The following is a 12,653-nucleotide window of genomic DNA, read 5'->3' on the forward strand; positions in this document are numbered from 1 at the left end:
TGTTGATACTAAAGAAAATCAAATGGTCGCGAAATGGTACGAAATATTACTATTTCATTCATATTAAGTTAACTTTATTACATAATAGTTACTTAAATTAAAAAGGGATCCCAAAGAGAGAAAACATAACAAATGTAAACGATGTTACATTAACCGAATGTGGACCATTCTTACATCATAATTTTATTTTGTTGTCTATGGGTTTATAAAAAATTATTCGTGTGTTCATCGTGTGTATAATACGATTGAGTTGTTAAATAAAATAAACTAAATTAAATAGACATATTTAATAGCTAAACTTTATTTTATTTCATAATATGAATTTATATAAGGACCAAAATGACTAATTTATATATTTCTTTCTTCTGGCAACTGCCCATCATCACTGTCAAAATTTTCCTCCTAGGCTTCCGGTCTTTTTATTCCTCCGTGGCATGGCGGATGGTCTTTACCGCCGCTAATAGTGTGTTTTAGGTGGAAATTTCTCGCTAATATAGCGAAATGGTAAGTGTTATTTCAAAAGAAGTGATCCGACATGACGAAAATTGTGCAGTGGTCGATTTTACATCAGTGCAAGTGATTTATTTATCCGGCCAAAGTTGTGGTGATCCCCACGTGTTTGGTAACATTTATTGTTAAATCTTATGTTTTTCATGTAATTATCAGTTTTAATCCATTTAATTCTTATAATAATAGTGATTGTTGCCGAATTTTATAATGTATTTTACTGATACATGAATAATCTCAAACTTTCGGACGATCACGCCACAATTTCTCAAGCCTTTGATCTAGTCTTCATTTCTGAAGCCATTTCCAAAAATGTGTTAGATACAATCTTCTCAAATCATGAGCAAGCGTATTTTACCGTGTCATCATAGATATTCTGTTGTAAAAGGCAAGTTTTGTTAATGGCTAATGGTTAATTTTGAGGTTAGGAATGACATTCGTTTTCATTCAGACAACTTATTGTGCGTACTTTTAATTGATCACGTTTTTCAAAATAAATGAAAAACTATCTCATTTGATTAATTGTTTTAAGTTTATTTACTTGTGAAAACATAATTTAACCCCGAACTCTTCCTGGTTAGTTGTTATAGCCCTCCAGGTACATTTAGGGGTAAAGTAAGGTGTTCCCTTAGGAAACACTCCGGTCATTTTGATTGGCAGTGTGTCGACGTGAGGAATACAGCTTCACTATTGATTAAAAAAAAATTTGAATAATAATAGACAACCTGTTTACAACTTGATGCCTCTATATGGGGCGGCATTGAAAGTATACTTATATATATATATAATATATAAGTATACTTTCAATGCTGCCCCATATATTCACTAAGAGTCATTTGATGGTATTAATTCATAATACTGCTTTTCTGGTGTTTTGAGTAGTATACAAAACATGTATACTTATTATAATTTAAATAATAGCTCATAACACCAAATATGTAAATAGTCATGTTATAGGATCTTAATAAAGGATGTTGAGACTGCTGCGAAAACATTCTATTGGCAGTCATTATTTTTTTAACTGGAACTTTCCAATCAACTTACAATCTTCAAATTATTATCCAACTGCATTGTTACAGTTTATGAATTGTCATAATGATCTTAAATCTGTTTTATCTAGATTTTACATAGTTTTTTACAATTATCTGATCTCGTCTTCTGCCCTATTGGCTACAAATTGCCATTTACATTTTGTGGAGATGCAAAAGTAGAAAGAACCGGGGAATCATTCAGATCAGAGATAAATAAAACAACAATCTATATTTTCCAGAGTCTATCAGTAGCCCGACCTTTAGTGTCGGTGTACTCCGAGAAGAGCGAGGTGGTCGCCGGGTCTGCCCTGCCTCTCCCGTTCGTGTTCAAGGCGCCCATCCGCCCAGACATTGTCAACGATGTCCATGTTTCTATATCCAAGAATGCCCGGCAGCCATACTGTGTGAGCAAAGAGGCTGGTAAGTTGTTTATAACACTTTGATGGCTATGACATATCTATATTTCTAGTGCTGAAGAATATGGGATAAAAAAATGTGTGAAATTTTGTGTTGAATCTTTTTTTGAGAGGAAAATCACAAGAAGCTGCAGGTAAAACTGTGTGTCTTATGGCGGTGTGGTCCTGTCCTAGGAAAGGACCACTGCAAGAGGCGACTAAAAGACTACTAGAGAACTCTGCAAACAAAAGCTAGTATTATATGATATAATTAACAATTAGTTAAAAATTGTCATACCTATTTCCCATGAGGGGTAGGCAGAGAGTGGAGGTTTTCATTTATGTATCAATTTCACACTATTATTTTTAAATGAAGTAGTTGAGGGATGGTTACATTGTAAATGCACTAAATGTCCACATCCAAAGGCTCAGTGCCACTGGTTGTCACTGCGGATTAGTGCAACAGTAACGGAGACACTTGGCGTTCCGGGCTGGCTCTGTAGCCTGCACGGGTGCATTGTGACTGCTACAGTTTTTAGCTTAACAAATTTTGTTTTACAGTCAACAGCACATCAACATACCCAAATTAGTTGCAAACTCTATTACCGCGTCATAAGAGTTTCACACAGAGTAACTTGATGTGCTGTTGACTGTACAGCATCTGCCAAATACAATATAATTTACTTCTCTTTCACTCATCTGAGCATGTTCTTAGTTACATTACGATACGAAAAATAAACTTTAAAACTTGGAAGATAAATATATTAGGACAAATCACACACATTGAGTTAGCCCTGAAGTAAGTTTGAGACTTGTGTTATGGGATACTAAACAATACTATATTTTATAACATATACATATTGATAAACATCCAAGACCGGATTCAGAAAAAGATAATTTTCCATCATGACCCGACGGGATCGAACTCTCTGTTCATTTTACCACTGTTGAGGTTGTCAGAATGTGGTTGTGGTTTACGATCAGTCGCCTGCTTGACGTCTCCTTGGCACTTGTACAGCATAGACATGTCTAGCATAGATTCTGTGTTCTCCTACATCCTCGTGATATGGAGTGGTTCTACTATATTCTAGAGGAGAATCACATCTTTCATCATGAGCATTTGTTCTCGGCTCAAAGGTGAATCTTTGAGTCAGGTAGTACAGAGTGGTAAAATAATATTTGTGTTATTTGCCAGGTCATCAAACCAGCGCTGAGTCATGGGGTACCGGCCGTGCCGTCGCCCGTATCCCCCGTGTACGCGGTGGTGGTACCCACAGGTAGGACATTTGAGTTCTTACTTCCCTCAGTAGTGGCTCCCTCTGATTTGTACCATGCGGTCGCCATCTGGAGGTATTAGTTTATTCCCAGCATGGGGTGCACGCACAGTATTGTTGTTTCATTCATTTATTTTCATTGCATTACATAAGTATGTGTCTTAATTCTATTTATAAAAAAAGAATCGTGCCCGTCTTTGCACGACTGTACGTCACAACCAGATCACTGATGTTCCATCATATTCACTCTTCATTTGATTAGTATAAAACAAGGTCTGTCTATTTCTATGTATGTTATGAACTTTTTAAACTAAGTAGGTAACACATTTTTTTTAATAGATAGGGTGATTCTTGAGGAAGGTTCTATAATTTATTATGGTTAACGACAGTTCTACTTTTTTAAATATCAATTTGCGAGGTATGACAAATGGATCAAATATATTTACCATTTGAATTGCGGTAAACAACTATATTATTATTGAAACCCTACAGGTCCGGGCAGGGTGCTTTCGGCAACATGTGCCGCGGCGGACGCATGTTCGCGCCGACGAAGCCGTGGCGGCGCTGGCACCGCCGCGTCAACCTGCGCGTGCGCCGCGCCGCCGTCGCCGCCGCTGTCGCCGCCACTGGTGTGCCCGCGCTAGTACAAGCTAGAGGTATACTATTTTGTTGGCTCTCTCTATCGTCCGGGGTCTGTTTCTCACGCGATGACCTCTTTGACCCTATAGTGTGAGAAATCAATGAGGTCACTAATCCTTTAGTCTCCTAGTAAAAATTCCACTGGACAATATGGAGTGGTCCTATTCCTGGGCGGGAACTACACGTCACATATATTTTTTTATATATCTATCTCAATCAATACAATTTTTGGGTGAAATGGTTCCAGTACGGACTGATCACCGAGAAATAACACACAAAATTTACATTGATTTAGCACTAAATGTCCACATCCAAAGGCTCTGTGCCACTGGTTGTCACTGCGGATTAGTGCAACATTAACGGAGACACTTGGCGTTCCGGGCTGGCTCTGTGGCCAACACGGGTGCATTGTGACTGCTACATGTTACACACTTATTCTAATTCAAATCACAAAATTACTTAAAAGTAAATCTGTTGCCTACTTCCAAAGCATAGGTGAAGAAGCGACGCAACAAACTTCACCGCAAGGAAAGACGACAATTAATTAATTGATTGATTAATTACATTTGTAGTGATTGTGTGGCTTAATACAGAATTATCTTGAGTGTACATTGATATAAGCAAAATTAATATCTTCTGTTCTAACTCTTTGGGCGTACCCAAAGAGTTTCACTTGTGCGGGTTTGCACTTCACTTCTCACTATCGAATCTATTCGAATTGAGACACAGCGATTCAATTGGCGAACCAATCACATTACGGTGGTTGCGTTGCGTCACAATGACGCACTGTGATTGGTTTTCTGGGTCTCACTGCAAATCGACTCGATAGTGAGATGTGAATAGAAATGTCGCACTACGCACTCCTAATCCTCTCATATTGGTGTTAATGGATGAAAATATTAATAGGACTGTATTTAAAATAGGGCTGTTGTAATAAAAGGTCCGGAGGTGATGAAATGCGTGTATTCGTCCAGAATGAGAAGGGGAGAGAGAGAGCGAGAGAGTGAGAGCACGCAGGAAATATATCCAAAGACAATATATATAACATAGACAATGCTAAAATGTTGCTATTTCCAACAATTGGAACCTATTCACCCATAACACCAAAAAAGAATATAACATTCCTGTGGTTGCAGGTCACGTGATCGAGAAGGTGCCAGAACTGCCGCTGGTGGTGTCGGACAAGGTGCAGGAGATCAACAAGACCAAGCAGGCTGTCATCTTCCTCAGGCGCGTCAAGGCCTGGTCTGACGTCTTGAAGGTATGGTCTATAATCTTCTTGCTCAATACTAACATTATGAATTTCAGTTAAAAAAAAAGAGTTACTGTCTAATCTACTTAATGGATGGTCTCACACGCAACAGTGCACAGAGTTAAATGTTTGTGTCCTTTTTAGATGAGACAAAATGAATTATCCCATATACAACATGCCATCAAAATTTATTTTTGATTGCAATAAATTGTGGATTACATTATAATACTACTAATATTATAAATGCGAAATTTTGTGAGGATGTGTGTGTGTATGTTTGTTACTCTTTCACGCAAAATCAAAGGACTGATTATTATGAAATTTGGTACACAGGTAGAATATAACCTGGAATAACACATAGGGTACATTTTATCTCGAAATTTCCACGGGTGCGAAGCCCCGGGACACAGCTAGTTACAATATATTTAGCAGTATCATAGCTAGGTATGGAACAAAAACTAATTAGGGCCTCCATCTAAACTATTTGAAATCATTTGTTCTGTATCAAATGTACTTAAAATTTACTTATATATGTACTTAAAATTAGTTGTAAAACAGATTACGAATGAAGAAACAAACAAAAAGAAATTAAGCAGAGCACAGATATATTTTGTCTCGCATTGTGTGGTTTGCTTGGATCTTTCTGCTCTGTACGAGAGAGACATATCTCATTTGACGCAAGTTCGTTGTCTATAGTTTTCATTGTCTTTGTTCTGACAGGTGTACAAGTCGCAGCGCCTGCGCGCAGGGAAGGGGAAGATGCGCAATCGCAGGCGTATTCAGCGTAAGGGGCCTCTAATTGTCTACGGCAAGGACCAGGTAAGGGGGAAAAAGAAGCATTTCTAGATAAATATACAATTTATAAGCTGGATGTAGGTTTCATCCAAACCATTCTGAGGGAGCCATATTCTGATGCCTCCTTGTGCTTGTGTGGCTTATTGGAGTCCTTCCAATGAGTCACGCGACCACTAAAAGACACAATCACTAGTAATGTAACGCTAAACTTTGGATTTGATGCGACTGACACGTTTTAAAGACAAAAGTCCCAAAATAACAGTAGAAACAGATATCTGTATGATTTATCATCATAGAAAACACCCGAGGATATAAATAATTTAGGACAAAATCATTACTAATATTATAAATGTGAAAGTGTGTCTTTCTGATCCGCTTTTAGGGTTAAACCACTGGACCGATTTCGTCGAAATTTGGTATGGACATAGTTAAAGACTCCCCTTAAAATACAGGATACATTTTTGCCCAAAATCAACCCCCGAATGACTATAATGGGGTGAAATTTTGTAATCCGTTTTCGCCGAGAAACTCTGGCGGAGGCGCGTTGAAAGGCTAGTGAATAATAAGGTTCCACACGTCAGGGGCTGACGCGCGCCTTCCGCAACATCCCGGGCGTGGAGCTGGCGAGCGTGGAGCGCCTCAGTCTGCTGAAGCTGGCGCCGGGCGGGCACGTGGGCCGCTTCATCATCTGGACGCACTCCGCCTTCGACAGGCTGGGTGAGTGCTTCTTCATTCTTCAATGTTCTATGTTGGCTACACTGATTTACATATTATATTTTTTATGGATCTTAAACAAGTTTTTTTACGAAAATGTCATTTTTGCCATAAGTTTTTATTAACGACAGCTGACAAAAAACCCTAGTTCGTGCTGTAAACCGTTGATGAGTTCCCTCGTTGGGAGCCGATCCTGGGTGCACCGTCAGGTCATGCTTATAATAATAATGCATTGTCATGGAAGATTTCAACTCTGTAGGTCAACTGGAAGTGGGACAAATGTAACTTGTAAGATTTGTTTACAGACAGACAAGGGGCCAGGTGAAACTAAATAAAAGCTTGTGATATAGATCTTTTTAAGGCCCTAATTAACTAACGACACGTACATTTTACTCAATATAAAATCGTAATAAATTATATTGACAACTTATGCCACATTCAATGAGGATTTTATTTAAAAGTATTATAAATTTTCATTATAGAACGTAGTAACAATTTAACGAACCGATATCCCTCACCACAATTCATGTTATGAAAAACTGTAATACATTATTAATTGTTACGTTGTGTTCATAAACAAGAAAATAAAAATAATTGTTCACTATGAAATAAAAGCAATTGATAAAATTAAAATGGTGTCGTTAATGTTTACATTTGTAGTCTTGTAAATAAATAGAGACTTTCCCCGGTAAGCCTTACTTGTTCTGTGGATATGGTCCAAGTTACGAATCACCGGGGTATATCACCATGGTCCCAAAGGAAACATCAGCTCTGTGTATTGCAAACTGGTGTGTCGACATGAGGAGCACATTTGTTCATATTATGTACAGTCGACTCAACACCTTACTACAACAGCGGGTTCAGACTTATCTGTCCCTGGCTGTACAATGGACTAGTTGCAAATTTTAGCACATCCTATCTAATATTATAAATGTGAAAGTATGTTTATTTGTAACCTCTTCACGCTCTATCTACTCAACCAATCTTCTTGGAGCTTTGCATACATGTAGTTTGAAGTATGGAGAAGGACATAGGGTACCTTTCATCCCGGAAAAATAACTTGTTCTGTGGAAAATTGAAGTTTGCAAAAGCTGGTGCAATATAAATATTTTTGTTTCAACAGACTCCTTGTTCGGATCATGGAAGACGCCCTCGAAGGTAAAGAAGAACTTCAATCTACCGCAGCCGAAGATGGCCAACACGGACCTGAGCCGCCTGCTCAAGTCCGACGAGATCAGGAAGGTCCTCAAGGCACCCAAGTATGTACTGTTACAGAAGATATTACATATGTCTTTTTATTATTTTACATTGATATACATTAATATAGACTATAAGGTCTATCTACGAGTATATATAGACTATCGTGGTAAATAAGTGTTTTACTTTAGAAAACATCGATGATTTCAAGTATTGAGAGATAGTACTCACAAATTTATGCTGCATTCCATTCCGAAACACTCAAAATATGATTTGATATAAATCAGTCTCCAAAAATTAAATTTTATTTTGATTTATTAGATAGATAAATGAACTCGTTATTGCACCATTTAGGGAAGAAAACTCAAGTTTTAACGAAGTATTTAAACATAAATGAGATACTTTTATAGTGGAGTGGGAAAGAAGTTATTTCAAACAAATGATGATACTCTATCAGAGCATTGGGTTATGAATACCATGATTACTTAACGTTGACACTACCTGACATGTCCTCCACAACCCGACTTCGCGCCACACCACATACATCCAGCTAAACTCAGACACTTTGCAGCAAACGAGTGGTCCGTGCCACAAGGAAACTCAACCCGTTGACCAACACCCGGGCCATGTTGAGGCTGAACCCGTACTCTGCTGTGCTGAGGAGAAAAGCGGTGCTCGATCAGAACAGGATCAACAATCAGAGGGCGCTGGCGTTGGCTGAGAAGCGTGGTGTGAGTAGAACGTTTTATTTTTTTATTAACGGCTCGTCTTGTCTTCCTCTGGATAAACCATGACGCCATGACATCATCTCTTGGTGGAAACCGTACAAAAATTCGTCTGGTAGTTTTTGAATCTATCGCGTTCATACAAACAGACGCGACAGAGGGAATTCTTTTATAATATCTAAGGATGATAAATGCGTGTTAATGCCGGCATGCTATCGGCAAATAGTTCCACGAACCTGACTGTTTCGATAACACTTTTTTAGTGTTTGCTAATAAATAAAAGAAATTGAGAAAAATGTGATGGTGACGCTAGTGTCCGGATTGGCCTAGTTTGTAAATACATACCATGTCTACGACAATTCCTATCATATTGTTAACAATCCAACATGATGATACTCTCTTTCAGAGCATTGGGTTATGAGAACCATGATTACTTACACGTTGACACTTCCTGATTCTTCTTCTCCTAGTAACTATATGCTTCATATTGTTCTCCGCTATAGTAGTATTGTAATTTCAGATTAAGCTGCCGGCCAGCCATGCCGCGGTTAAGGCCGAGGCATTAAGGGAAAAGAGACGTCAGGTAAGGTGTTTTTGGAAAATATTAGATGTTGCCCGGGGCTTCACTCTCGTGGGAATTTTGAGATAAAATATAGCCTATAACGAATTTGGATAATGTACCTTTCTCATGGTGAAATAGTTTTTAAAATTATCTATAGTTTCGGACATTACCCGCTTCAAACGTACAAGCTCCAAACGCTCTACCTCTTTATAATAATAACTAGCTTTTGCCCACAACTTCCACCAAATTTCAGCTTTCTACGCCCAGTGGTATCGGCTGTGCGTTGTCTGTTAGTTAGTAACACAAGAGTATATATATATATATATATATATATATATATATATATATATGTGTGTGTGTGTATATATATATATATATATAGATGAGGGCGCTGACTCATGCGATTTGGTGTTGCAATGACAAAAATATCGCCATTGTGATGTAACGACAACCACATTGCAATGTGATTGGTTCCCTGCGTCTCACTTTTCGAATCGATTCAATAGTGAGAAGTGAAATGAAAGCTCGCACTTCGCCCTCTGTTCTATATATATTCATTAATTTATTTATATACACGACATACAATGTAATTATAATAGGTACTTACAAATAGGAAACTAAGTGTAAAATACATACATGTTACATATCTATTGGATGCTTGATCAGCAAGCTGTGAGACAGGGCCTAAATCTACATTATCTGTTACAGGCGATCAAATTGGCGGCCTCCAAGAAACCCAAGAAGCCCGCGCCGAAGAAGACAGCACCCCCTCCCCCCAAGAAAAAGAGGGAGGCAGCGAAAACCAAGCCCAAGGCCAAACGCGCCGCTAAAAAGTGATTCGACTAATAAAGTTATATTATAAAACTAACTGGTGTTTATATTGACCACTTGTATCTTATTACACCACTTGTATCATATTTTATCTTGTATCTGTGATATTAACGGTAAAAGCCGTGGCACCGCTTGTGGATAATGTAGCCTGTCACTCCTCGAGGAAATTCACGTTTTCAATTTTTCATTGCTTTGATTTGACGTGAAAGAAGGACGAACGAACACACTATCCCATTAATAATATTGGTAGGTAGGCATATTCAATGTTAAAAGAAAATTGAGAGATCCACGTTTGCGAACATTGAAGCGGGTCCGGCGGGGGGAAAGGGCGTTCTACACAAAAAAGAATACCTAGTCATTAATCACGCACAGATATAAACAGTGAGGCTACGAGAGATTTATATATATATATATATATATATATGTGAAAAGAATTAAAATATGAAGATTTATATATATATATATACGTATGAAAAACCTCTTACTAGTTTAAAAGAAGTGGTTTTTCTTGTCAAAATATTGCAAAGTACAAATGACAAAATAAACAGAAAATTTATAAAAAAATTGCTACAACTGTTTAAACACAGTTGTTTTATGAATAAGAGGGTAGCTTTTTCATTGCTTCACTTGCAATAAAATACCTACCTACCTCTAAATCGTTTTCGATATTTTTAACCGTACAGATACATACGTCTTTGCTTTAAAAAAATCTGAAATTATTTGACGCTGACATTTCTTGGGTATTATAACCTCAAAATGGCCTTCTGAATTCCGTTCGTATTTACTCGTAATAAAATCCCAAAAAAATGAGTTTATTCATCAGATGTTACAAGCCGAACAACATAAATACTGCATTTAACAACAAAATATGGCGTTTTAATTCTACGAGTACTGATATCTCTTTGAAAAAAGATGTTGAAGAAGAGGAGTTTCGTGTATTGGATATTTTGAAAAAACGAGAGAGGACGCAGAGGAAAACCATCAGAAGAGCTGATGTACAGCCTGACAGGGCTGATAGGATGGCGCCAGACCAGGTAAATAACAATTAATAAGTGAGTGCTATTGATCAAGGCCTATGTATTGGTGTGGTTATGTTTTTATTTCATAATTTTCTGCCATTTGATTGCAATTATTACTTCTCAATTATTACTTCTTGTTTCATATATACTCATTGGAATGGAACAGATTTTCTTAGTCCATGTATTAAAAAATGTTATTCTCTTTTTATTTTTTCATAAGTCAGTATTTTAAATTATAAATATGTCTTCAATTTATGTTTTTAGAAATGGACTAATGTGTGGCCAGGCCCCAAATCCTTCCATCCCTCATCGGTGCCTCTACCCCTTCGCCAAGGATATGTATCTCGTGGACAAGCACCACCTGGCAAAAAAGCGAATGCAGAACTGATGAAAATCCCCAACTTCCTCCACCTCACCCCACCAGCAATCAGAGCTCAATGTGAAGCTATAAAACAGTACTGCACGGAGTGGCCAAAACTCCTAAACTCCGAGGAGGCCATTGAAAAGCATTACCCAGTTGAAGTTATATCATCAGATTACTGCCATGCAAGTCCGTCTATCCGTAACCCCCTATCAAGAGTCGTAACATTACGCATTAAACTCTCTACGTTAAATTTAGACAAACATGCACGTGATAAATTCATTAGATTGGTTGGTGATCGCTACGACAAATCTACAGATTTGGTCATGATAACAGCTGACCGTTGTCCTGTCCGAAAACAGAATCTGGACTATGTCAATTATCTGTTAACGGCTTGTTATCATGAATCGTGGAATTTAGAGGATTGGGAGAAAGAGAAAACTGAAGATGATATGGAATATTACAATTTTGATAATAATAAATCAAAAAGAAACGTGATCGAATGGGTTTTGAGGGCGAAAAATGAGTTTAAGGACTTGAGTGATGATGAGGTGAGATCATATAAAACGAGTAGTATTCCTCACGGAGAAAAATACGAAGAAGCTGTGTCGAAACTAATGAATGACGGGGAAAGTGAGGAAACAGTGAAGAATTACGGAGACACTGTGAGAAAGTTACTCGGGCTGCCCTCAAGGAAAGTTGTATCATAGTATTTATAATAAAATGTAATTTAGCTTGTAATAGTAGACTTTTATTCTGAGGCGTGTGCCTCCCATTAACCTCAAAAATTTGGACCATTAACCTCAAAAACTTGTCATTTTATGTAGTTAGTTGCATGAAGCTAGATATATAGATATATGTATATAAGATAATATACTGAAGCCTGCAATGCAAAAAATTTTTTATACAAGGTACAACATATATTGCTATCTCTTTCATCCGTGGCCGTAGTCTATTGTATTGCGAGGTAATATACCTGTATATTCATAAAAAAAGTTACAAAATTCAAAACACACTAAGCCAAAATATATCTTGTTGCTAATAGCGACACAAACGCTTACCTCTTTATTATAATAGTATAGATATAGGCATGTAATTAGTAGGTACCTACTCCGTACAAAGTACCTTAGTGGCCATTGAAGCTGCAGGCATTTTCTTAGACGTCGGGGAGTACTGCCAGCTCGATACCGTCAAAAGGTAGCCTTCGCGTTGAATAATTATATACTTAACAACAAATATTAAACTTATACGTTGACGGTCTATTACCGACGCGTGCGCCTCCCGGCTCCCGCTCTCTCCTGTTTTGGGATGTACAGACGTGTTACACATATAGTAGGTAAACCATTTGTGA

The 12,653-nt window shown here is 37.7% G+C and overlaps 2 protein-coding genes across 2 annotated transcripts; both read left to right on the plus strand.

Annotated features, from left to right (window-relative positions):
* The first annotated feature begins 374 nt into the window (after positions 1 to 374).
* Positions 375 to 9,959, plus strand: RpL4 (Ribosomal protein L4). The gene is made up of 11 exons (XM_053766664.2): positions 375 to 504; positions 1,778 to 1,958; positions 3,129 to 3,210; positions 3,700 to 3,863; positions 4,983 to 5,107; positions 5,819 to 5,917; positions 6,475 to 6,610; positions 7,731 to 7,866; positions 8,376 to 8,535; positions 9,050 to 9,112; positions 9,800 to 9,959. Exons 1-11 carry the CDS (start codon positions 502 to 504, stop codon positions 9,926 to 9,928), a joined length of 1,278 nt encoding a protein of 425 aa, XP_053622639.1. The 5' UTR covers positions 375 to 501; the 3' UTR covers positions 9,929 to 9,959.
* A 673-nt stretch (positions 9,960 to 10,632) lies between these two features.
* Positions 10,633 to 12,043, plus strand: mRpS35 (mitochondrial ribosomal protein S35). Its single transcript, XM_053766668.2, has 2 exons — positions 10,633 to 10,956; positions 11,206 to 12,043. The coding sequence occupies exons 1-2, from the start codon at positions 10,729 to 10,731 to the stop codon at positions 12,010 to 12,012; spliced, it is 1,035 nt and encodes a 344-aa protein (XP_053622643.1). The 5' UTR covers positions 10,633 to 10,728; the 3' UTR covers positions 12,013 to 12,043.
* Positions 12,044 to 12,653: the final 610 nt, after the last annotated feature.

Source organism: Plodia interpunctella, chromosome 29 (assembly GCF_027563975.2).
Source record: "Plodia interpunctella isolate USDA-ARS_2022_Savannah chromosome 29, ilPloInte3.2, whole genome shotgun sequence".
Taxonomy (NCBI): domain Eukaryota; kingdom Metazoa; phylum Arthropoda; class Insecta; order Lepidoptera; family Pyralidae; genus Plodia; species Plodia interpunctella.

Bases quoted from the DNA above. Each gene is read 5' to 3' on its own strand.
- RpL4 (XM_053766664.2), top strand. The intron at 7,867-8,375 runs GTATGTACTGTT...GACACTTTGCAG, and splicing joins AAGGTCCTCAAGGCACCCAA to CAAACGAGTGGTCCGTGCCA. The intron at 8,536-9,049 runs GTGAGTAGAACG...TTGTAATTTCAG, and splicing joins CGTTGGCTGAGAAGCGTGGT to ATTAAGCTGCCGGCCAGCCA.
- mRpS35 (XM_053766668.2), top strand. From the start codon at position 10,729: ATGAGTTTATTCATCAGATGTTACAAGCCGAACAACATAAATACTGCA. The intron at 10,957-11,205 runs GTAAATAACAAT...TTATGTTTTTAG, and splicing joins ATAGGATGGCGCCAGACCAG to AAATGGACTAATGTGTGGCC.